The 27,785-nt window shown below is 37.8% G+C and overlaps 1 protein-coding gene across 13 annotated transcripts in view; it reads right to left on the bottom strand.

The window, feature by feature from the left end:
* CACNA2D1 (calcium voltage-gated channel auxiliary subunit alpha2delta 1) overlaps positions 1 to 27,785 on the bottom strand; it is a 539,624-nt gene that overhangs the window by 388,225 nt on the left and 123,614 nt on the right. For all 13 annotated transcript variants that reach the window (XM_040260717.1, XM_040260719.1, XM_040260724.1 and 10 more), the window contains exon 3: positions 4,405 to 4,521. In XM_040260717.1, coding sequence (XP_040116651.1) covers positions 4,405 to 4,521 — 117 coding nt within the window. The remainder of the gene's footprint in view (positions 1 to 4,404; positions 4,522 to 27,785) is intronic.

Raw genomic sequence — 27,785 nt, 5'->3', positions numbered from 1 at the left:
ATTTTAATATCTTATATTCATTCGTTTTCTATCAATGAATTTATGAATATGAATAAATTATGAATTTATTCATGAATTCATATTCATCTTATATTCATTTACAACACAATATAGAACCTGTTTTGTAATTATCCTCAAAATATTTCTCTAATAATGTATTAATATATTCAAACAGTTAAATAAAAAATTTAGTTTGCAAACAAACATGAATCTTTCTCCCTCACATAAAATCTAACAAATTCTACATTTCATTAGTCATTATGCTTTCTGTACTCTCCTATCATGTGCTTAAGATAGCCAGTGATCCCACAGGACTCAAATAATATACCAGGTATCTAGATCTTCAATTTCAAATGATAAAAAATAAAGTCTCAATAAGCTCCCATTTTAATCCAGTTAAAGGCAAGATACATCCTACTGCATTCCAAGACCTTCTTCTAAGGACTGTGATGACCAGATTATCTGCTTCCTACATCCAGGGCAAAAAAAAAAAATGTAAGCTGATAAAAATCAATATAAATGGAATCATTTTCAGTAGTCATTAGTGAATATTAATCACTTAAAAAGAAAGTAATTTTTATTAGATAAACTTTTAATGAAAACATATTTATAGCTATAAATTGCTTTAAAGAGGTATTCATATAACAAAAACTGAAGATAATGTTATGAATCTTCTAATCATGAAAGTCTGCCTTACCATTATACATTTCTTAAAAATTGTGCTTCACAGAGGACTCTGTAGACACTTTTCCAAAGAAGACATACAGATGGCCATTAGGCTCACAGAAAAATGGTCAAAATCGCTAGTTATTGGAGAAACACAAATGAAAACTACAATGAGGTACCACCTCACACTGGTGAAAATGGCCATCATTAAAAAGTCTACAAATAAACAAATACTGGAGAAAGTGTAGCAAAAAGGGAACTCTCATACCTCTTGGTGGGAATATATGTTACTATAGCCAATATGGAGAATAATATGGATATTCCTCAGAAAACTACAAACAGAGTTATCAGCATTCCCACATCTAGGCATTTGCCCAGACAAAACTATAACTCAAAAAGATACATGCATCCCTATGTTCATAGCACCTCCATTCACAATAGCCAAGACAGGGAAGCAACCTAAATATCCATTGACAGATAAATGGATAAAGATGATGTGGTACCATACATGTAATGGAATACTGCTCAGTCATCAAAAGCAACAGCATAATGCCATATGCAGGAACATAGATGCAACTAGAAATTATTATACTAGGTGAAGTCCGAAAGAGAAAGATAAAAGCCACATGTTATCACTTATATGTGGAATCTAAAACATGGCACAAATGAACCTATCTACAAAACAGAAACACACTCACAGATGTACGAGAACAGACTTATGGTTCAGCCAAGGGAAGGGAGGAGGGAGAAGGATGGACTGGGAGGTTGCGGTTAGTAGATGCAAACTACTACATTTAGACTGGATAAAAAACAAGTCCTACTGTGTAGCAAAGCAAAATATATGCAATCTCTTGAAATAAACCATAATAGAATATTTTAAAAGAGAGTATCAGTTCAGTTCAGTCACTCAGTCATGTCCGACTCTTTGTGACCCCATGAACTGCAGCAAGCCAGGCCTCCCTGTCCACCACCAACTGCTGGAGTACACCTAAACTCACATCCAACGAGTCGGTGATGCCATCCAGCCATCTCATCCTCTGTCGTCCCCCTCTCCTCCTGCCCCCAACCCCTCCCAGCATCAGAGTCTTTTCCAATGAGTCAACACTTCGCATGAGGTGGCCAAAGTATTGGAGTTTCAGCTTTAGCATCAGTCCTTCCAAAGAACACCCAGGACTGATCTCCTTTAGAATGGACTGGTTGGATCTCCTTGCAGTCCAAGGGACTCTCAAGAGTCTTCTCCAACACCACAGTTCAAAAGCATCAATTTTTCAGCACTCAGCTTTCTTCACAGTCCAACTCTCACATCCATACATGACCACAGGAAAAACCATAGCCTTGACTAGACAGACTTTTGTTGGCAAAGTAATGTCTCTGCTTTTCAATATGTTATCTAGGTTGGTCATAACTTTCCTTCCAAGGAGTAAGCGTCTTTTAATTTCATGGCTGCAATCACCATCTGCAGTGATGTGAGAGCCCAGAAAAATAAAGTCTGACACTATTTCCACTGTTTCCCCATCTATTTCCCTGGAGAAGGGAATGGCAAACCACTTCAGTATTCTTGCCTTGAGAACCCCATGAACAGTATGAGAAGAGGGTGTATATGTGTATAAATGAGTTACTTTGCTATACAGCAGAAATTTGCACACTACTGTAAATCAACCATACTTAAAAAAAAAAAAAAAGTGTTTCAACTTCTGGCAATGTGGCATACCAAATATTCTGAAGGATTCTCTTATTATGTCACAACAAGATCCTGGATTTTTAAGATACATAGAAATGTATAAGGGTCAAAAACAAAACACAATTTCTGAATGCCAAGAGATATGTGTGTGTGTGTATGTAAACATACATATATATATATATATATATATATAAAATATATTAAGTTAAAAATCTGAACTCTAAGTGATCAGTAAACAAAGAATTCAGAGTTATCCTGGAACAAACACCTGCAACAGTGCTGAGATTTGTAGAATAAGGAGTTAAACTTAAACTTCAGCATTACATCTAACAAAAGATATATAAGAACTTTATAAACAAATTTTAAAATGCTACAAAGTGGCATAAAAAACACCTAGCTGGAAAAAAATCATGTATATAAAGACAAAAATCATAATGATATCAATTCTTCCAAATTTTGTCTTAATTTGGAATCAATGGAATACCATTTAAAATCCCAGTAAAGATTGTTTCAAATAATTGCATGCTGAATATAAATTTTAAATAATGTATGAAAGTTCAGGACTAGTCAAGATCCTTGTGAAGAAGAATATGGTGAGATGCTGAGCATACTAGCTTGATAAATGGGGCTTCATCAAGGGAAGGTAAAATATTTAATATATGGTCTCAGAGAACTGATCAGAAAAAAAAAATCATTTGTATTGTGACCTAAAACTGTATATTGATATTAGCTACAGGTGGCTTAAATAGGTCTGAAAGAAATGGAATTTTTTACAATAAAATACACAAAAATATTTAGAACATCAGGGTAGGAAATGATTTTTTAAACAAAGCATACACCTCAAAATATTTTTTTAAGTTGTCTCTGACAGCATTAAAATTAAGAACTTATTTGATCAAAATATACCATAAAGACAATAAAAAGACAAGTCACAAACTGGAAAAAGAGATTTGCATCACATATAACTGAAATGAACTACCATCAAGAATATACAATCTATGAATCAATTTAAATGATTAAAGTGTGTAAAAGATATGAACAAATATGTCACTGAAGAGGAAACAAGAATATTCAGAATACAAAACAGATAACCACGTCATTAGGGATAAGCAGAGATGCCATTCGGCACCCACTCAGCTGCCTATAGTTAAGAATTCTGACATTGCCACTTATTGGCCAGAATATGGACCAATGCGGGCTCAAATACTGGTAGTAGAGGTCTAAACTGATACAACTAATTTGGAAAATCAGTGTCATACTTATGTAATCTGATTTCATGAATACCCTATAGTCTAGTATTCTACTATCACGTACTGATCCGTATTCTTGCACATATGTACCAAGAAACTCGTTCAAGAAAATGAAGCCACCCTATTCATGGTTCAATCCAAATAATAATTTACCAGCAGAGAATAAATGAATAAATTAAGATATATCTTCAAAAAATAATATTTTACCATGAATAAAAATGAATTAAAGCTAAGCACAAACATCTAAAAAACTCATGCAAACATAATGTTGATGGAAGAAAGGAAGTGGCTGAAGACCACATACAGCATTATGACTAACACATGTTTAGCAAAACATTTATGTGAGGTACAGCTACTTTTAAAGAGCAAAGAAACAAGTAATCAAATATCTAGTGTACTGGCTATCTCTGGTATAGAAGCAGGGTGATGAGACAAAAACTACGAAGGCAGGTTTAAGGATGCTTGCAATATTCAAGGAATTTACACTGTGTGATCAGTTTAAACAGGATTATTACACATGATTACTTATATATGTATAAATAGATGTATGTTCTAATTAAATATACTATTTCTCTGTATTAAAATCACCTAATATATACAAATAAAATAATAATTAGAAACAAGCTAATTCATTATTTCAAGTCCACAATGAAACCATGATCTCATCTTTTATGAACATATATTACATAAACACAGTTTCTCAGATAAAACAAGCATACTAAAGAAAACCTCCAAATAAAGCATGAAAGATAAATAATAAATGAGTAATATAGAATAATAAAATGAGTAGATACAATTTAAACTCACCACCAGGGCTTTGGATCTGTTGCTCAGAAGTTTTTCAATATCCCTGGCTGCAATTTCCACCAGCTGGCGTGCATTATTTGGCTCCACAGTATACAAATCTTGGTATTTCTCATAAATCTGTATGAAGAGGAAATAAAATTAGTAAGAACAATAATCGCTTATTTGGTTCCTGTCCTCATATTAGAATGTATTTAAAACCATAAACAACTGATTAGAAAGACAAATCTGTTCCTCGCTTCATCTTGATCTTTTTGGAGTTCCAATGTGTTCAAAATATACATATAGATACACACATATATACATATACATATATACATACATATATATACATTTATATATGTTGATATACATATAAATTTCAATTAACTGTAAGACCACAAGCTCACCAAAACAGTATATCATGTTAAAAGGTCGTAAAACATCTTGTAACACAAATTTGTGTATGCAATTTTGCAAATTCAAGTTGTACCTCCAACCTCAAAGTGAAAAATTGAAAGTGAAAGTCACTTAGTCATGTCCAACTCTTTGTCACCCCATGGACTATATAGTCCATGGAATTCTCCAGGCCAGAATACTGGAGTGGGTAGCTGTTCCCTTCTCCAGGGTATCTTTCCGACCCAGGCATTGAACTGGGGTCTCCTGCATTGCAGGCAGATTCTTTACCAGCAACCTGGTATTTACTGCCTTCAGCATTTTAAAGAAACAGGGAGGTTATTCTAGAAAATAGAAGAATTTAAGCATGGGACATCAAAACTGGAGGATGTGTGCACTGAACAAAAGTCAGGACAAGTGAATGAGATACTGCACTGAGGGAGACTCGCAGCTTTTCCATCACTGAAGCTAAGATGTATGCTGCTAAGCAGGCTTATTATAACCAAAAAGAGAAACACAGAGAATGAAGACCTTCCCTTCCTCAGGTTCATCCTGGTGGCACAGGGAGCTTCACATTTCACAGTGAAGAACAAGGTCACCGAGGTCTACATTGAAATTTGGTTGAAGCTGTAACAGTATAAGCATTTATATTATGAAACTGAATTTTTTTTAAAAACTCACTGAATAAGACTATATTGAAAGTAACCTAGACAGCAAGAGAAAACAATTACATTTCTGGCTCACATCAGTATTTATGGAAGGATTTCCCTAGAGTAGCATAAGATGCACCTGGTTTATCAAGCGTGTATACTCCTGGCAGGAAATAAAGATTAAAAGAAAAGTTGGGGGAGGGTGGGCAGGGAGAAGCACAAAGACAGTGACCTTCTCTGTGGCTGAAGGGCTGGGCTGAAAAGGAAATCCCTTATTCATCCAACAGATGGGTTGCACATGCATGACTAAACCATCTTCAAAGCCAGGGACTGGCAGGTTTTTACTGTCTTATGAGAAGTGAATCCAGGCACAAGCAGGAACCAGTTCAACCCTGCTTTTTACTGGCATAATGCCAGCATTCTGGTTACTACCAACAGGTTCTACAGCTTGGTCCCAGCTGACGATGGATGATGCTGGTAAACACGGGTTTCAAAAGGAGCAACATACATTGGCTAACATTTATTTTCTGAAGTGTGTTGGTTTCACATGAAGTTTCATAGTTTTCAGTGATTTAAAATATATCAACATTTTAATGAATAAGTTAAAATAATTAACTATAATAAAATTATCTAATAAATATTTTTAAAGATTTAAATCAAACTTCTACTGCTAAAATTGTTCATCATTTTCAAACCATGAGGCTTTTCCTCACACTTTGAATTTTGACCTTGTAGGTTCTCATCCCAATTATTCAAGGCACAGTAATTTAGTCATAGAAAATCCCAAGAGTTGATGTCATTCAGGATTCCTGCATATTACTGGATTTTTTCTACTTTTTACTGATGGACAGATTACTGTGTCCTGTCTTTAAAGATCCAGGTTATCCATACTCCCTCCAGTCCAAAGCTATCTTTTGTTTCAGCCTAAGACCTCATCGAGGAACAAGAACTCCTAAACAGATTGATTTGAGGTACAAACAGATAAAACTCAAAATCACTTGAATTGATCAAGGATATTTAGTTCTTTGCAGAAAAACCAATATAACTAATTGCTGTGAAAGGCAGGTGTGCTCTGTATCATGAATATCTTGCTCATTTCTGTATAAAGTCTAACCTCCTTCCTGTGGTATTGGGACTCTAATAGAATTGAAAGTTGGTAAAAATTAGTTCAGGACATAGTCTCTACTTCATATTAATGTACTACAGCTAATGGCAATTATAGTCACTATCTATGTATGTCAGACATATTAAATGCTATAAAGGATGAATGAATTATAAATAAGAAAAAACTAGTTCAAGTATATATATATTTTTTCTCAAACAGAATATTCTCTCAAGTTCAACTTATACAGTAATTTTTAAAAGCTTAGGAAATAAAAAATAAGATCCAGAATGCAAATAAACTTTAATAAATAAAGTCAAGGAAGCTTAAGTCTAGAGTCCCAATATAAATGCCCTGCCATACATTTTTAGGTACAATACCACATTTGAAATGTTTTCATTGTAATAAAACATGAATTAGAATCATGTAACAGCCACCATCAAAAGAAGTGGACTTTGCTTCTGGTTTCAAAGAATGTAATCTTGTTTTTGTTGTTGCATAAGACAGTGCAATGGCTCTCAAAGAGAGAGAGCCTGGTGCATGTTTAGTGAACAGTTTTCAGAGTAGAAGGTTTCACATGGATTTTTAAGATATTATATTTCCATAACTTACAGGTATTTAAAATTCCTTCTACCACTAAAATAAACCACATTTCTATAATATTTAACATGCTAACGTGAAAATTTTAAAGAGTCTTAAATATTTTTTCTTCTTCCTAGTTTTTCTTTTCCTTTATGAAAAATTAATTATCTGCTTTAGCACTTTATCCAATGTCTTTCCTGACAGAAAAAGAGCATGATGGGAATAACATGAGTTTCTGGCACCAGACAGAGCTACATTCAAATCACACGTCAGCTCCTCACATGCTATGTGACGCCGGCTTCCGTTTCTTCTACTAGAAAGAATGGCGCACATAAAGAAAATTCAAGACAGGATCGTTTTCCTCCTGACTGATAACACTAACATGCTTTATAATTTTTTCTATAGTTCAAACCTTCATACTGCCACCCTTGACATTAGTCTTGAAAAAAAGAATATTTGTCATCTTGTACATTCTTTCTTTCTCATCATCTTAACTAGCTGGTTTTAATATTCTTTCACTACAAAACTCACAGGCCAAGATTTGCTGTGGTAACAGAAACCATGGTTTCCCCTACCTTTTTCACTGAAAACATCCCTTAAGTGTCTCTTTGCTCTTCAGTTAAGCCCATGGTTCAGCGATAATCTTCAGAACAATACATTTAAAAATAACTCACCTGTAATTATCTAAAAAGTAACATCACTCACTGACACAATCTCTAAATAAACATAACTAATGAAATGTTTCAGAAATCATAATATTAGTATCATACCATGGAATTATACCATGAAATGCAGTAATTCCCCTACATATGAATGAACTCCCTTCTGAGAGCATGTTCATAAGTCCAATTAGTTCGTAAGTCCAACAAAGTTAGCGAAGGTACCCAACTAACACAATCGGCTACATACTGCGGCTTTTACATTTGCTTTCAGATATCCTGGGCTTAAAATAAAGGTACTGTACTACTGTACTATACTATAAAGTACACAAAAGCACAAACACCTAGAGAGGATGCGCGCATGTAATGAAGAATTTCACACGTGTGAATTAAGGTGATTCAATCTCATGTGACTGAACATGAGAATGCACTTTTGCATCTTTGAAAGTTTGCATCTTGCAGGTTCATATGTAGGCTGTGCTGTGCTTAGTCCCTCAGTCCTGTGCAACTCTTTGCGACCCCATGGATTGTAGCCTACCAGGCTCCTCCGTCCACTGAATTTTCCAGGCAAGAGTACTGGAGTGGGTTGTTGTTTCCTTCTCCAGGGGATCTTCCCGACCCAAGGATCGAACCTGGATCTCCCACATTGCTGGCAGACACTTTACCATCTGAGCCACCCAGGAAGCCAAAACCATCCACGACTTTCAATTAATCATTTTATTAGTGGGAACAGTGGGTGTCAGGCTTCAGAATGTAAGCATGGAGACACTTTAAGTCCCATTTCATATCGCTCAGGAGCAAACCACTGCCCAGACTAGAAGGAAATGAAATAAATCCTAATGTATCACAGTTACACAAAGGGAATCTGAATGCCACTCTCTACCTGGGACTTCTCTTTATTTCAGCAGGATGTGCAGAAATATTCATAGCAAAGCCCCTTGGGATGAACAAGTAAGGAAGCTGGAAATTAAGGATAATTATCTCTTCTAGGAGATGACCTTGGTATGAGTTCAAGGGGATCTGAATGCAGACTGAATAGCCAGTGGGAAGCAGAGGTCCAGCTGAAGAATAACGGTGAAAACTATCTGGAAAGATTGGCAAAGTTCTTAGTACCAATAACATTAATATTCATGTCAACAGAACAAAAGACAGTAAATACACCAGATATCTTGTCATGTCACTTTCCCTTGAACCCAGAGGCCCAGGAGAAAAGTCAAGAAAATCAGAGAATGCTGAAAGGGAGTTGAACTCTGAATTAACTGAATATAAAACTGATCACAAGAGACTGTTTTAAACTGAAAGCGCCTAACCTTGAAACTGGGAAAATAAGTTTTCCCCCATTCTGGGAGAAACAATGGCAGCTCAGTTAAGTCTATGTTGGCAGTAAGTTAAGTTCCCTAAAGATAAACACAGTCAAATGTCTGCATAGTAAATCAAAATATGTACATTTTGATAGCCCCTTCAATAGTTGTACATTTACTTCCCTCCAACGGAACTTGTCCTGGACAAGCCATCAAGACCTCTGCCATCTTTCTGAGGGAAGTTTTCCCTTGGAAGTCAGAGGAGTTTCCTTACAAATGGGTAGCAATATTTTAATGTAAGACCTTGCCATTGGCCCCTGCCTAATAACATCAGGGCATATCAGACCTAAAAAAATTAAATAAATAAATAAATAACAAGGAGAAAAGGAAAGATGTATTCATCTGAATGCAGAGTTCCAAAGAGTAGCAAGGATAGATAAGAAAGCCTTACTCAGTGATCAGCGAAAAGAAATAGAGGAAAACAACAGAATGGGAAAGACCAGAGATCTCTTCAAGACAATTAGAGATACAAAGGGAACATTTCATTAAAGACAGGCACAATAAAGGACAGAAATGGTATGGACCTACAGAAGCAGAAGATATTAAGAAGAGGTGACAACAATACACAGAACAATACAAAAAAAGATTTCTATGACCCAGACAATCACAATGTTGTGATCACTCATCTAGAGCAAGACATTCTGGAATGAGAAGTCAAGTGGGCCTTAGAAAGCATCACTATGAACAAAGCCAGTGGAAGTGATAGAATCCCAGTGGAGCTATTTCAAATCCTCAAAGATGAGGCTGTGAACGTGCTGCACTCAATATGCAAGCAAATTTGGAAAACTCAGCAGTGGCCACAGGACTGGAAAAGGTCAGTTTTCATTCCAATCCCAAAGAAAGGCAATGCCAAAGAATGCTCAAACTACCGCACAGTTGCACTCATCTCACAGGCTAGTAAAGGAATGCTCAAAATTCTCCAAGCCAGGCTTCAGCAATACGTGAACCGTGAACTTCCTGATGTTCAAGCTGGTTTTAGAAAAGGCAGAGGAATCAGAGATCAATTGCCAACATCCACTGGAAAATGGAAAAAGCAAGAGAGTTCCAGAAAAACATCTATTTCTGCTTTCTTGACTATGCCAAAGCCTTTGACTGTGTGGATCACAATAAACTGTGGAAAATTCTGAAAGAGATGGGAATGCCACACCACCTTGCCTGCTTTTTGAGAAATCTGTATGCAGGTCAGGAAGCAACAGTTAGAACCAGACATGGAACAACAGTCTGGTACCAAATTGGAAAAGGAGTACATCAAGGCTATATATTGTCACCCTGCTTTTTTAACTCATATGCAGAGTACATCATGTGAAACGCTGGGCTGGATGAAGCACAAGCTGGAATCAAGATTGCCAGGAGAAATATCAGTAACCTCAGATATGCAGATGACACCACCCTTATGGCAGAAAGTGAAGAAGAACTGAAGAACCTGTTGATGAAAATGAAAGAGGAGAGTGAAAAGGTTGACTTAAAGCTCAACATTCAGAAAACAAAGATCATGGCATCTGGTCCCATCACTTCATGGGAAATAGATGGGGAAACTGTGGAAACAGTGACAGACTTTATTTTCTTGGGCTCCAAAATCACTCCAGATGGTGATTGCAGCCATGAAATTAAAAGATGCTTGCGGCTTGGAAGAAAAGCTATGACCAACCTAGACAGCATATTAAAAACCACAGACGTTACTTTGCCGACAAAGCTCCGTCTAGTCAAAGCTATGGTTTTTCCAGTAGCCATGAATGGATGTGAGAGTTGGACCATAAAGAAAGCTGAGCACTGAAGAACTGATGCTTTTGAACTATGGTGTTGGAGAAGACTTTGAGAGTCCCTTGGATTGCAAGGAGATCCAACCAGTCCATCCTAAAGGAGATCAGTCCTCAGTGTTCATTGGAAGGACTGATGTTGAAGCTGAAACTCCAATACTTTGGCCACCTGCTGCAAAGAGCTGACTCTTTTGAACAGACCCTGATGCTGGAAAAGATTGAGGGCAGGAGGAGAAGAGGACAACAGAGGATGAGATGGTTGGATGGCATCACTGACTCGTTGGACATGAGTTTGAGCAAGCTCCAAGAGTTGGTGATGGACAGGGAAGCCTGGAGTGCTGAAGTCCACGGGGTCCCAAAGAGTCGGACACAACTGAGCGACTGAACTGAACTGATATCAGACCTAGAAGCAGCTAATTCCTGAATTAATAATCTGTGAGGAATCAGATATAAAAGATCTACATGAACAAGGATAATATATTGAACGAATCAAGTTTTCTCCACATAAGATGACAGATGGATCAAAGTTAAAAGCAGTAGCAAAAGTGAAAAGACTAGCAGGAGAAAAACGGTCTTCAAATACTACTAGTGTGATAAATGATGGCTATGGATGGAGGAGCCTGGTAGGCTGCAGTCCATGGGGTCGCAAAGAGTTGTACACAACTGAGAGACTTCACTTTCACTTTTCACTTTCATGCACTGGAGAAGAAAATGGCAACCCACTCCAGTGTTCTTGCCTGGAGAATCCCAGGGATGGCAGAGCCTGGTGGGCTGCCGTCTATGGAGTCGCACAGAGTCAGACATGACTGAAGCAACTTAGCAGCAGCAGCAGCATGGTAGGTAGAGTAATGACTTCCCAAAGATAAACACATCCTTATCTCTAGAACCTGTGAATATTTTGTTACAAGGCAAAGAGGAATTAATTTTGTAGATGAAGTTTTGCTAATCAGTTGCATTAAAAGAGATTATCCTGGATTGTCCTGGAGAGTCCAACGTATTCACAAAGATCCTTAAAAAGCAGACGCAACCATGCAAGAGAAAACCAAATGGATGATAATGTGAGAAGAAATTATCATGTGTTGCTCGCTTTGAAGGGTGAGGAAAATGGACCATGAGGCAAGAAAAGGACTTCTCATCCACAGCATTGTAAGATAATAAATGTGTTATGTCAATAAATTTAGAGTAATTTGTCACAGTCACAATAGAAAATGAACACAATGAGTTAGCAGTGGAGACAATGCTAATATTCAGCCTCAGGGGCTGTCTTGGCTCTAGACCTTCCCTCCCACTGCCCAAACTATCTTCCAAACGCCTTAAATTCTTGCTGAAACCCAGACTCTTCCTGAGTTCGCTTAAATGTGGTACCATTATATTTCTTTTATATGTAGTTCTACAGTAAATTCCCCAAGTGATTCACTCTACAAAAACTAAAAATGCTAAGAAGTATTTTTCTAAGTTGCGATTAACATTGTTTATTAAATACACTTTGAATGTCCATTTCATTAGTCATAAGACTCTCTTCACTGAAATGAAAAAATAAGCTCTATTGTGAAAATTGTACAGTTTCCATTAGACTTTATGAAATAATGAAGCTATCTCAGGACTCCCATTATAGCCTTCATAATTGTTTAGGAGCCTGAGAAGAAATATTAGAAAGAGGAGCTAAAAATATAAAGAATAGATGGCATACATTGTACAAAAACATATATGAATTAGGTGAATAAATATGATTCTACCTCATAATAATGAAAGGTGGGGGTAAGAGAAAAAGTTAGAATATACACCTCACCATCATTCCAATTTCACTATCTTTATTGACTAAATTCATATATCTTCAATACTGATGCAGGCAGGAAAAGAGGTTCACTACCGCCTCGACAGCTTTAGATAATCATAAAATCAATTTCATTTACTTTTAGTTGAATTCTGCAGTTTGGGATATTTTTTTTCCCTTTGTAATAGTGTTCTGTGGGCTTCTGAATTACTTGTTTCCTAACAAGAACATCTTGTTTCTTAAAAGATGCAGTAAAACAAAAGTATGATATAATTGTTATAATTGTTTTTCTTGGTCACTTTCAAAGATGAAAGTTCCCTTGAGAAATTTTTACAATTCAAAGGTACAGTCTTCCTTTAAATTTATTATAAATCTCATCATCATCTAAGCTGGCCAGCAGAGAGAGACATTAAGATATGTGAAGAATCCTTCATCTAAGGTAAAGAGTAACTACTGACACCAAATCTGAATTGATGTTGGAATATATTTTATCAAACAAAATAAAACCTTCTTCCTTCCTCCACTGAAAACTAGATGAATTTTAAAAGGTGAAGTATGCCAAAAAAAATATAATTTCCTAATTAACCCCCTAAACTATTCAAACTCTTCCCTCTTGATTCAAAAAGCAAATAGCGCAATCTCGAACAAAAGTCAAGCTTTTAAAATGTGTTGCATCAGCTAACACAGCTGGGTAAAAAAATGAAAGCCAACATCAATTGTATATTAATCCAATAGAATTTGTGTAAACTTATGAAGATGTAAGCATTCATAAGATGAAAGAATATGTTAATATCATTAAAAGAATCAGATTTGATTGTCTGCAACTTCATTTTAAGTAAATTACAGTTCCTTTTTTTCTTTCAATAACCTAGTTTTCTGAGATAGGATACTGCCTTTGAAATTTTTACAGCTTCAGTTCTCTGTATTTTTGCTCCCTTTGAGCATATGCAAACATCATTAACATGTACGGATCATGTTTATTATATACTTCTTACTTCTCTTAATCACAATGTTAGTATCAAGAGGACAGATTTTTGTCCATTTTCTTCACTGGTTCAGCCCAGCACATAGTATAGTGCCTGGCATATAGCAGGCACTCAATACATACTGATGACATGTATCAGTGAATGGACACTGATACTGCCTCTATGTCAGGCCTTTCTAGCAATGTGAATGCTTATTTAACAAAGTCTTCCTTATAGTTTAAAAATGCATATCTATTTTGAACCCCCCAGAAAGGCTACATAAGGTGTCTTGCAGTTATATAATGAAATAAAAACAACACCTAAATGATAATTAGATTCTAATAATAAATACACAAATAAGGTATTGATCAATATGAGGAAGAGTATTATTACAACTCCACTGAAGAGGTACAGAAAATTTGGCTATCAGAATTCAAAGAAAAGTAAGTTTACATGGATTGTGACAGTCAAAAGATGGCATTACAGCCATGTTTTAGAGGAAATATGCATTAATAGGAAAGAAAGATATCTGAATGAATGTGATGTAAGGAATTATTGGACAATATTGTAAGGCAAACTGGAACACTATGAGGAAAAGCTTTAAAATTCAGGATATTGGTTTGTATTTTACTATGTAGTCAAGTCCAAGCTATTTTAAACTGACTCCCAGAATGTCTAGTGCCTATTATAACAATTCATACATAGGAAGAATTCATAGGCTTGTTTATTATAAACATGATCCAAATATATATACATACATGTATATATAAACATATTCACACATGTTAATCATGTACATATACACACATATGCATACACATACACAATATGTCATGTTCTCACTTCTACAGTGCCTGTTTTTCCTGTCATAATTACATCAAACAGGCTTCTACAATCAGACACCAGAGTTTGATAATATTTTCCCTACTTCCCCTATTCGTTCCATTTGGTACGACACAGTGTCTTAGCTGGGACGGGAACACATTTCAACTGGGACATTATTTTGAGGAAGAATATTAAGAAAGAAGCCAAAGTTAGTGACTTTTCCACAGCATACACTCCTTCTTGCCCTAATTCCTAGTAACAAGAATTTTATGGTGACACTTTTGAGCAATATATTTAAAAATGCAAGAAAGAATAGAATAAGTGACAACCATAAATATGACTGTTCACTTTCTCCATACTACACATAGGAATAGATGATTATTTTCAACAAAAAATACAAGTGAAATACTAGGGGTCATTTCCGGAATAAGGAAAACAACTCTAACAAAGACTGAGATGAGCATGAAAAAGACCCAGATCAAGAATTCTTCAGCTTTTAGGTTGGAGACATCACCCACATATGGTAAGTTTTAAGTTTCTCTTAGAATACTTAAAATTAAAATAAGAAAAATATTAAGATATGTATAAAACCTACCTACTTAGTCTTCTGTTTGTTTTTAATTCCAGAAATAACTTGTTAAACTATTCTGTTTCCCTTTGAATGTCTGGAGGTATATACGAATTGTGTATGTGTTTTGACCAGAAAATTCATATGTAATTAAAAGAGATTATATTAGATTTTATAAAAACTAAATTTAAAAAATAATTAACCATAGGCTGAGTGAGCGGCTCTTTTAATATCCCTAACCTTAAACGACTTAAATTCATTTCACTGCCAACAAAAGAATTTTGAAGAGGAGCAGAGTTTAATTTGCCCTTAAACATAATACTTTATTAACGAACAGCTTTTGGAAAGTAAAACTGCTAGCCAGAGATGCTGAGGTGCAATTTTTACAACTTTATATTCATTTAAAGAATTCTGGGAGATTTATCCTTGCCTTAAATTCTTCAGCCCTTCTAGACGGTTTTGCAAACTCAGCACCGCGCCCTGGACATTTTTACCAAATAAGTCTGTTGCAGTGTGGCATCCTATGCATTATGGGCTGTTTAGTAGCATCCTCAGTCTCCACACTAGATGCCTATAGCACTCACCCCTCCCCAGCCCCTGGCTATGAAAATCACAAATGTTTCCAAGCATTGACAAATGTCTCCTGGGGGACAAAACTGCCCCTGGCTGAGAACCACTGCTCTAGATATAAAGACATTAATGACAGACATCTTTAAGGGGAAAAAAATTAGCAGCAGTAGCTCTGTGTTGCATATTCAGAGTGTGCAGTAGTAAATCACCGTCTTTTATACCATTCATCTTCATTCTGTAGAAGAAGCCAACACTTGGCTACAACACTTAGGAGCTTTTAGTTTTCCTCTCTTTGTGCAGCTCATAGACAAGCAAAGAACACACCTACTATACATTACTCTCTCTGTAATTATTATTCCCAAATCATTTGACTGCTATTTGGAGAAACAATAACAAATCATTCATCCTTCAAGTACAGCATAATTTAAAGTATTAATTACTGATTGACAATGGAACAGATTTGTAAGGTAGAAAACATCTGTAATAAGCCTTCACTGTTCATGTGTGTGAAACAACAGTACTTAAAAATTTGTTAATAAAATATTGAAAGTCACTTTAAGATTAGAAATTCCCTTACTGTATTCTGTATCTTTGAAAATGAAGGTAATTAACTACAGTCTTAAAAAAAGAAAACAGTGTCTTACTTTAAAATTTCCAATAGTTAGTTGGGTAAAGGGGGTCCACAATCTCTACTGATAATACAGTTTACAGTCAAATAGAGTTCTTTCTCCTAAGAGAAAAAAAGTGTTTCACCCCTAAAATCATAATAATCTCAGGTTGCTGACATGCAATGGTAACTGATTTAATTACAACACTTCATCATTGAGGGAATAAGGCAAACTAAATAAAACCAGGACATATGAAACAAAAATAAATAGCTTTGTTTAAAAAGTAATTATATTACCTTTATAATCATTATACTGCCTTTATAAAGTAATTATAAATATATAAAGTATATTGCTTTTACAAAGTAATACAAAGCTACATTTTTAAAAGTAATAAGAATTTAACTTCTTCACAGCATCTACTATTATTTCCACATTTCATGTTATTTTCCTTTTACCCCTGTAACATTTCTATAAGCAAAGGAGAATATAGAATCTGCCTCACTGGACAAGCAGGTGAAGAGAAATCTAGCATCATGCTACTACTTAACAGACCTAGAGTAGAAAAGAAGATTCCCCAATCCTGTTGTTGCCTCTGCATCTTGCTAATTTCCTAGTCACAATAACCAATGATTGATTATATTCTGATTCTAGAAAATATTTTATTTACATAAAGATGACATGGCCACAGTGTCAGAGCATCAGTCTGTTAATCCCATAAGTAACTAATGAAAATAAATTTTTCACTTAAAACAGTTATGTAAATACTAACTTAATTAAGAGTTCTGATCGTTCAATATTTAGACACATTTCATATTCACATTTTTGAGAGCATATTAAAATATGAAGATATTAATTTCAACATAACTTTAAATTACAAAATCATAACAGTGAATCCAAAGCCAGGAAATTCTATGATAATGCCTTTGCAGCCTCAGTCTACTTCAAGAATAAACTTCCAGGAAAAATTAATCAGTAAGCTTCTTAAGTGTGTTTGCACATTCTAGCGTAACATGTTAGAAATCCAGACAGAATTTACTTTTAAGAAGTATGTCTTATAAAAACAATGTGATAAGCATCATATCAACTCTCTTAGATAACAAGAGGAAGAAAATAGTCTCTGTCAACAAAAGCTGGATTTCCCTAACATCATTCATTATAAGAAGACACAACACATTAGAACAGAAATAGAGGGGAAGTAGAGAGGAGTGTCCGATAATGGGGTAAAAATTTCAAAACTTACATATTGTTAACACTAGAGGAACAGCCACTGTACCTTACATTGACATAGGAGTCTGGGAGGCTTATAAAGCATCAAGTAAAGCTGCAAGAAAGACCAACATTATACGTTGGGGAGAAATGCACAGGGAAGAAAAGGTAGCCTGGAATTCCTGTGATGTTCAAAGGCTAAAACGCCTCTCCTTTGAGCCATGGGGAGCAGAAAACACTGAGCACGTTAGCCTTTACTGTTCCTGGGCCCCAGAGCTAGGACTAGGGCGCGGCAACAAAATTTCAGGAGCCACTCACTCACTCTGAAGATCATGCAAGCTCTAGACTCTCAGGATGAGTGAGCCTCCCTAAATTCCCCACCCTGAGCGCATCATGGGCCCCATCTTGCTCCAGATTCTGCAATCCCCTAGCCCCACCCAGCCCCTGCCAGAAAAGACAGACCTTGTTATGCGGAGAAACTCTACCTCTTCCAAAATGCAGCCTTCACACCTGCTTTCTAATACCAAATATGTTCTGCTCAGGGATTAAAATGAGACTTTTAAATAAGCAAGTGTAAGTGATAACTATCAATCCCTTCCTTTTGTAATAAAGAGGAGGGAATAAGAGAGCCTTGGACTCCTAAAGGCAAAAGAAGAGGTGTGAAGAAAACTTTGCACAAAGGAGACAACAAAACTCCTGGATGACTGTGATTTACTTTACTGTTGGGGTTTGCTTTCCCCCAGGCAGGGGCAGTCAAGTGCAACAACTGAGCATTTCTGACAGACAGCAGATTTTGCTTTCATTTTAATACAATTTTTTGTGGATTCAGAATGGCATCTTATAAAATCAACAATGGTTTCTAATCAATTTATTTTTAGAAATATTTTAAGTAAACCAAAATATATTGATATAGAGCCAATTCATTTAGAATATCTGATCATTTAGATATTGGTTGAAATTTAGCTACAATTTTATCATTCAATGTTTTCTCAAATGAAATTCATTAAGTTTATTACATATCAAGTATTACTAAATTATATTTAATATTTTAACATTTAAAAATATTAATTTAATATTTTAATTTTTAACATATACTATCATTAACTATAGTATTAAATTATGTATTACACAATGTTGAATGTTATTAAAGTATTAAATGAAAAAATGGTTGCTAGAGAATGTTTTATAAACTTTGTTCCCAAAAATATTAAGACAAAGAATATGCAAAGAATATTAAGACCACTTTAATTTTTAAAATGTCATCTATTTATTAATATGTGAGAAGGCAATGGCACCCCACTCCAGTACTCTTGCCTGGAAAATCCCATGGATGGAGGAAGGAGCCTGGTGGGCTGCAGTCCATGGGGTCACTAAGAGTCAGACACAGCTGAGCGACTTCACTTTCACTTTTCACTTCCACCCACTGGAGAAGGAAATGGCAACCCACTCCAGTGTTCTTGCCTGGAGAATCCCAGGGACGGGGCTAGCCTGGTGGGCTGCCGTCTATGGAATCGCATAGAGTCGGACACGACTGAAGCGACTTAGCAGCAGCAGCTTCATTCGCCAGCATGATAGTAAAAAGTTTGTGTTTGTGTGTCTGTATATGAGTTTAAAAGTTATAAAATGTCTTTACTGAAAGAAATTAGAAAGACATAAATGGAAAGATATCCTGTGTACATGGAAGAATTAATATTGTTAAAATGGCTAAAGCACTGTGAAATGGAGTATTTCCTGTCAAATCAATAAACAAGGATATCACAGCCATCAGGGATTCCAGCCCTCAAATGTGAGTTTCTGAGCCCAGGAAGAAAAATGCCATTGAGCTGCCACCACTCCTTACAATAAGCAGGGAACTAAGGATAGATATAATAAAATCAAAGGATGCTGACCCTAGATAGATGAGATACATATGAAAGGAATGATTTCAGTAAGCCCAGAACCTTGTGTCTTCTCATACACAGAAAAGCACTAAATTCCTTAACTTGAGATATCTGGTTTTCCTTAATTAACAATAATCTTTTAATGGTCAAACTACCTGCTTTGTTACAAGTTTCTATAACCTAAATTCTCCCTGCACTTGCTCAGAACAGTTCTCTCAAGGTCACCTGAAATGCTGTCTCCTGGTCTTGAATTTCTAAAAAATCCCATTAAATAAAACATAACTCTCAACTTTTAGGTTGTGACTATTTTTAACTTAACACTGCCCAAAGTTATCTTTAGATTCAACGCAATCACCATCAAAATACCAAAGGCATTCTTTACAGAAGCTGAAGAAACAATCATAAAATGTGTGTGGAATCACAGAAGACCTCAAATGGCCAAATCCATTCTGAGAACAAAGAACATAACTAGAAGTATCACACTTTCTGCTTTCAAACTACACTACAAAGCCATGGTAGTAGGGAAAAAAAAAAAAAAAACAGTACAGTACTGGCATAAAATACATACACAGACCAGTGAAAGAGAATAAAGAGCCCAGAACTGAATTCCAGTGTTAGTGTTAACCATTCAGTTGTGTTACTCTTTGTGACCCTATGGACTGTAACCCACGAGGCTCCTCTGTTCAAGGAATTCTCCAGGCAAGAATACTGGAGTGGGCTGCCATTCCCCTTTCCAGGTGATCTTCCCAACCCAGGGATCCAACATAGGTCTCCTGCACTGCAGGCAGATTCTTTATCATCTGAGCCAACAGGAAGCCCTTAAATTCCAGCACATACAATCAACTAATATTCAACAAGAGAGCCAAGAATACCCAAGGGAGAAATGACAGTCTCCTTGATGAATAATGCTGGCAAAACTGGAAAAACACAAGCCCAATACATAAATCGAACACCTATCTCACACCACATGCAAATATTGACTCATAATGGTTGAAAGACTCAAACATAAGACTTCATACCATAAAAATCCTAGAAGAAAACATAGGTGAGAAGCTCACTGATATTCTTTTGGCAGTGATTTTTTGGACAATGCCAAAAGCACAAACAGGTAAAGCAAAATCAATAAATGGTACTGTATCAAATGAAAAAGCTTCTGCAAAGCAAAAACAAAGCCGTTAACAAAATCAAAAGGAAGTCTACAGAATGGGAGAAAATTGGCAGTCTCAAAATAAGTTAATTAGCAAAACATATAAAAACACAACATAATAATAATAATAATCAAATGACCCAATGAAAAAAATTAGCATCAGAAATAGAAATTTCCCCAAAGAGGTCATCAAAATGAGCACAGGCACACGAGAAGATGCTCAACATCACTAATCATCAGGGAATGCAAATAAAAACCACAAGATGTCACTTCATATCTGTTACAATGGCGATCATCAAGTAGATGCTGGGAGAAATACCAATAATCTCAAATATGCAGATGACACCACGCTTATGGCAGAAAGCAAAGAAGAACTAAAGAGCCTCTTGATGAAAGTGAAAGAGGAGAGTGAAAAAGTAGACTTAAAACTCAACATTCAGAAAACTAAGATCATGGCATCTGGTCCCATCGTTTCATGGCAAATAGATGGGGAAACAGTGGAAAAAGTGACAGACTTTATTTTTGTTGGGCTTCAGAATCACTGCAGATGGCGATCGCAGCCATGAAATTAAAAGACGCTTACTCCTTGGAAGGAAAGTTATGACCAACCTAGACAGCATATTAAAAAGCAGAGACATTATTTTGTCAACAACAGTCCATCTAGTCAAGGCTATGGTTTCTCCAGTAGTCAGGTATGGATGTGAAAGTTGAACTATAAAGAAAGCTGAGTGACAAAGAATTGATGCTTTTGAACTGTGGTGTTGGAGAAGATTCTTGAGAGTCCCTTGGACTGTAAGGAGATCCAACCAGTCCATCCTAAAGGAGATCAGTCCTGAATATTCACTGGAAGGACTGATGCTGAAGCTGAAATTCCAATACTTTGGCCACCTGATGTGAAGAGCTGACTTATTTGAAAAGTCCCTGATGCTGCAAAAGGTTGAAGGCGGGAGAAGGGGACAACAGACGGTTGGATGGCATCACCGACTCAGAGGACATGAGTCTGAGTAAACTCCGGGAGTTGATGATGAACAAGGAGGCCTGGCATGCTCCAGTCCATATAGTCGCAAATAGTCGGACACAACTGAGCAACTGAACTGAAGTCCTGACACGTATTGGTGAAAGGGTAATCTTCATACCCGTGGGATAGTATGTTAGTTCAAATACTATGGAAAACCATATGGATGGAAGTGTCTCAAAAAGTTAAAAATAGATCTACTATATGGTCCAGCAATTCTACTTCTGGGGATAAACCCAAAGTAAAGAACACAAAAGTTGGATGAGACATATGTACCTTCATGTATACTGCAGCACTATTCACCACAGCCAAGAAATAAAAACAACCCAAATGCCGATGAGTGAATACAAAAGAGGTGGTATACATACAATAAAATATTGTATTTCAAGCCATAAAAAGGAGGATATTCTGCCATTTTCAACAACATGGATGGATCCTGAGCACGCTATGTTAAGTGATACAAGCCAAAGAAAGACAAGTACTGCAAGGAGATCCAACCAGTCCATCCTAAAAGAAATCAGTACTGAATATCCACTGGAAGGACTGATGCTGAAGCTGAAACTCCAATACTTTGGCCACTTGATGTGAAGAGCTTACTCATTTGAAAAGACCCTGATGCTGTGAAAGGTTGAAGGCAGGAGGAGAAGGGGACAACAGACGGTTGGATGGCATCACCTACTCAGTGGACACAGGTGGAATCTCCAGAAATTCAAACATGAGAAGAACCAACACACACACACAGACACACACAGAAGTCACTCAGTCGTGTCTGACTCTTTGCGACCCCATGGACTGTAGCCCACCAGGTTCCTCAGTCCATGGGATTTTCCAGGCATAAATACTGCAGTGGGTTACCGTTTCCTTCTCCAGGGGATCTTCCTGACCCAGGGATCAAACCCAGGTCTCCCGCATTATAGGCAGACGCTTTACCATCTGAGCCAAACCAACAACAGAGTGTAAACTAGGGTTTACTGGGGGGCAATGGAATAAGACTAATACTCTCTAAGGGTACAAACTTGTAACAAGTATTAAAATAATGATACAGATTTAATGAATAGTTTACTGACCACAGATAAGAACACTGTCCTGTAAGTACATAATATGATAAATATTGTTAAAATGGCAAGCATACTAAAAAATATAAAGGAGTCAAAGTAACATAATGAATACATTCAGTTCAGTTCAGTTCAGTTGCTCAGTTGTGTCCGACTCTTTCCGACCCCATGAATCGCAGCATGCCAGGCCTCCCTGTCTATCACCAACTCCCGGAGTTCACTCAGACTCACGTCCATCAAGTCAGTGATGCCATCCAGCCATCTCATCCTCTGTCGTCCCCTTCTCCTCCTGCCCCCAATCCCTCCCAGCATCAGAGTCTTTTCCAATGAGTCAACTCTATGCATGAGGTGGCCAAAGTACTGGAGTTTCAGCTTTAGCATCATTCCTTCCAAAGAAATCTCAGGGCTGATCTCCAGGCAGTTCAAGGGACTCTCAAGAGCCTTCTCCAACACCACAGTTCAAAAGCATCAATTCTTCGGTGCTCAGCGTTCTTCACAGTCCAACTCTCACATCCATACATGACCACAGGAAATACCATAGCCTTGACTAGATGGACCTTAGTCGGCAAAGTAATGGCTCTGCTTTTCAATATGCTGTCTAGGTTGGTCATAACTTTTCTTCCAAGGAGTAAGTGTCTTTTAATTTCATGGCTACAGTCACCATCTGCAGTGATTTTGGAGCCCAAAAACATAAAGTCTGACACTGTTTCCACTGTTTCCCCATCTATTTCCCATGAAGTGATGGGACTGGATGCCATGATCTTCTTTTTCTGAATGTTGAGCTTTAAGCCAACTTTTTCACTCTCCTCTTTTACTTTCATCACGAGGCTTTTTAGTTTCTCTTCACTTTCTGCCATAAATACCTTAAATTTACATAATGTCAAATTTAACCAGTAAAAAATAAATAAAAGTATTACAATATATTCAAAAACTCTATAATTCAAAGTGCTTAGAAATACACATCTGGAAAATGGCAGAGCCTGGAAAATCCCAGGGACGGTGGAGCCTTGTAGGCTGCTGTCTATGGGGTCGCACAGAGTCGGACACGACTGACGTGACTAAGCAGCAGCAGCAGCAGCAGCAGGATGGGGAGACCACTTTCTCCCCAACAAATTCATCGAAAGATCATTTGAACACTGAGCAAAAACCACAAAACAACTTCTGAATGCTGGCAGAGGACACCACGCACCCAGAAAAGCAGCCCACTGTCTTTGAAAGTAGGTAGGACAAAATACAAAAGATAAAAAAAGAGAGACAAAAGAGTTAGGGACAGAGACCGTCCTGGGGAGGGAGTCATAAAAGAGGAGAAGTTTCTAAAGGCCAGAAAGCCCTCTCACCAGGGGGTCTGTGGGGAGTTTTGGAATCTCAGAGGGCAACATAACCAGGAGGAAAAAATAAATAAATAAAACCCACAGGTTATGCACCTAACCGCAACTCCCAGCAGAGAAGTAGCCCAGACACACGTCTGCCACCAGCAAGCAGGGGCTGAACAGGGAGGCAGAGGCTGCATTGCTTATGGTAAGGACCAGGCCTGAATGACCTGAGGACAATCTGAAGGAGCTAACGTGAGATAGCAATCCAAACTATGGGATAGCTAGAGAGAGGAAAAAAAAAAGAGAGAGAACTTTCCTGGGAAAAGCACTAACCTTAGGCAATGCCAGGCTGCTCACAGAACAAAGGACTGAGCGAATACCAGCGGAGAACTATCCAGCTGCGGACTGGCCCCTACCCTGCCAGAGGCAGGGAGGCAGGCAGGCGATAGCCAGAGCCAGAAGCCAAGGGGGCAAACTTGGTCCCAGATACGGCATCCTCTCCCAAACTGTGAGCAGGCTCCCAGTTGCTAACCAAGTCTTCCTGGGATCCTGGACAGTTGATATCCAACCAGGAGGGTCGCAGCCAGAGATCAGCTCCCCAGAGGAGACACACGGCACACCTGAGACGTCGCCCCCACTGCACACCCGGGAAACCAAGCAGCTGGACCGAGAAAGTGTTAAGACTCACCGCCCCACCTGGGGAGAGTGCACTCGCCAAGCACCTGGTCACCTGAGCTGCTCGGATCTGGAAAGGGCACAAAATGCACACCCAACCGAGTCTGTGCCTTTATGAAGTACCCGAAAACCTGAACCTGAGTGGCTTAGGCCTGGGAAGTGCACACGACCCAGGGCCTGCTTTAGACAGATCCCCTGCTGAGCAACCTGAAGCCTGAGCAGTGTAGACTGGGAAACCACACACGCCGTGAGTGGGGGCAAGCCCAATGTGGCCCAGAAACTGTGGGCACTCCCCAAACATGCCAGTGATATTTGTTTGCAGTGTTCCTCCCTCCCTGCAGCACAACTGAACAGTTCAGTTCAGTTGCTCAGTCGTGTACAACTCTTTGCAACCCCATGAATCGCAGCACGCCAGGCCTCCCTGTCTATCACCAACTCCCGGAGTTCACTCAGACTCACATCCATCGAGTCAGTGATGCCATCCAGCCATCTCATCCTCTGTTGTCCCCTTCTCCTCCTGCCCCCAATCCCTCCCAGCATCAGAGTCTTTTCCAATGAGTCAACTCTTCACACAAGGTGGCCAAAGTATTGGAGTTTCAGCTTTAGCATCATTCTTTCCAAAGAAATCCCAGGGCTGATCTCCTTGCAGTCCAGGGGACTCTCAAGAGTCTTCTCCAACACCACAGTTCAAAAGCATCAATTCTTTGGCGCTCAGCCTTCTTCACAGTCCAACTCTCACATCCACACATGACTACTGGAAAAACCATAGCCTTGACTAGATGGACCTTAGTCAGCAAAGTAATATCTCTGCTTTTGAATATGCTATCTAGGTTGGTCATAACTTTTCTTCCAAGGAGTAAGCGTCTTTTAATTTCATGGCTGCAGTCACCATCTGCAGTGATTTTGGAGCCCCCAAAAATAAAGTCTGACACTGTTTCCACTGTTTCCCCATCTATTTCCCATGAAGTGATGAGACCAGATGCCATGATCTTTGTTTTCTGAATGTTGAGCTTTAAGCCAACTATTTCACTCTCTTCTTTCACTTTCATCATGAGGCTTTTTAGTTCCTCTTTACTTTCTGCCATAAGGATGGTGTCATCTGCATATCTGAGGTTATTGATATTTCTCCTGGCAATCTTGATTCCAGCTTGTGTTTCTTCCAGTCCAGCGTTTCTCATGATGTACTCTGCATATAAGTTAAATAAGCACAACTGACCTGTGAGCCTAAATAAATGACCACCTTTGCCCCCTTGTGTCAGGGTGGAAGTTAGATACTGAAGAGACTTGCAAACAGAGGAAACCAAAGGAGAGGGAATCACTTTGGAAGTGACAGGTGCAACAAATTAAAACCCTGTAACATTGACTACATAGGAAAGGACCTGTAGACCTTGAGAAGAAGTATAAGCTGGAACAAGGAACTATCTGGAACTGAACTGACCTCACACTGCAATCAACAGCTCCAGAGAAATTCCTAGATATATTTTACTATTACCATTCTTGAATTTTTTTAATTTTTAAGTTTTTTATTACTCCTTTAATTTTCATTGTTAAAATCTATTACCTTACCAAAAAAGATGCTATTTTTAAAGCAAATTTCATATATACTTTTTTATAACTTTTGCAATTTTGTTTTGTTTTTGTAATATTGTATTTTTGAGAGTCTAACCTTAACTCCAGACTTTTAATCTTTGCTTTTTGGCATTTGTTATCAATGTTGTACTTTTAAGAATCCAATCTTCAGTACCCATTTTTACTTAGGAGTGTGATTACTGGCTTGATTGCTCTCTCCCCTTTTGACTCTCCTTTTTCTCCCCCAGGTCACCTCTATCTCCTCCCTCCCACTTCTCTTCTCTACTTAACCCTGTGAATTTCTTTCAGTGTTCCAGGCTGTGGAGAACACTTAAGGAACAGATCCCTGGCGAGATTGGTCTCTCTCCTTTTGACTCCCCCTCCTCTCCTCATGGTCACCTCTATCTCCTTCCTCCCTCTTCTCTTCTCTATGTAACTCCGTGAACCTCTCTGAGTGTTCCAGACTGTGGAGAGCAAATAGGGGATTGATTACTGGGTAGATTGCTCTCTCCCCTTTTGATTCCCCCTCTTTTCCTTCTGGTCACCTCTATCTCCCTCTTCCCTCTTCTCTTCTCATGTAACTCTGTGAACCTCTCTGGGGGTCCCTCACTGTGGAGAATCTTTTCACCATTAGCCTATATGTTTTATGATCTGTGTTGTATGGATGGAGAAGTCTTGAGGCTACTGTAAGATTAAGACTGAAAACCAGAGGTAGGAGGCTTAAGCCCAAAACGTGAGAACACCAGAAAACTCCTGACTCCAGGGAACATTAATCAACAAGAGCTCATCTAAAAGCCTCCATACCTACACTGAAACGAAGCTCCACCCAAGAGCCAACAAGTTTCAGAGAAAGACATAGCAAGCTAATTCTCCAACAACACAGGAACATAAACCTGAGCACAAAAATACAGGCAGCCAAAAGTCACATCAAACCCACAGACACCTCAAGACTGACTACTGGACACTTCACTGCACTCCAGAGAGAAGAGATACAGCTCTACCCACCAGAAAACTGACGTAAGCTTCCCTAACCAGGAAACCTTGACAAGCCATACGTCCAACCCCACACACAGGAAGGAACCTCCACAATAAAGAGGAACCACAAACTTACAGCATACAGAAAGGCCACCCCAAACACAACAATATAAACAAGATGAAAAGACAGACAAATTTTCGGCAGGTAAGGGAACAAGATAAAAGTCCATCAAACCAAACAAAAGAGGAGGAGATAGGGAGTCTATGTGAAAAAGAATTCAGAATGATAATAGTAAAAATGACCCAAAATCTTGAAAACAAAATAGAGTTACAGATAAATAGCCTGGAGACAAGGATTGAGAAGATGCAAGAAAAATTTAACAAGGACCTAGAAGAAATTTTAAAAGGTCAATCAATAATGAATAATGCAATAACTTAGATCAAAAGCACTCTGGAGGGAACCAACAGTAGAATAACTGAGGCAGAAGATAGGATAAAGTGAGGTAGAAGATAGAATGGCGGAAATAAATGAAGCAGAGAGGGAAAAAAAAAAAGAATTAAAAGAAATGAGGACAACCTCGGAGACCTCTGGGACCATGTTAAAGGCCTCAACATTCTAACCATAGGAGGCTCAGAAGAAGACAAAAAGAAATGCCATGAGAAAATACTTAGGGAGATAATAGTTGAAAACTTCCCTAACACGGCAAAGGAAATAGCCACCCAAGTCCAAGAAACCCATAGAATACCACACAG

This window comes from Oryx dammah, unplaced genomic scaffold, assembly GCF_014754425.2.
Source record: "Oryx dammah isolate SB20612 unplaced genomic scaffold, SCBI_Odam_1.1 HiC_scaffold_18, whole genome shotgun sequence".
NCBI classification, from domain to species: domain Eukaryota; kingdom Metazoa; phylum Chordata; class Mammalia; order Artiodactyla; family Bovidae; genus Oryx; species Oryx dammah.
Note: the sequence above shows the minus strand (reverse complement) of the source record. Positions and strands in the feature narration are given on the sequence as shown.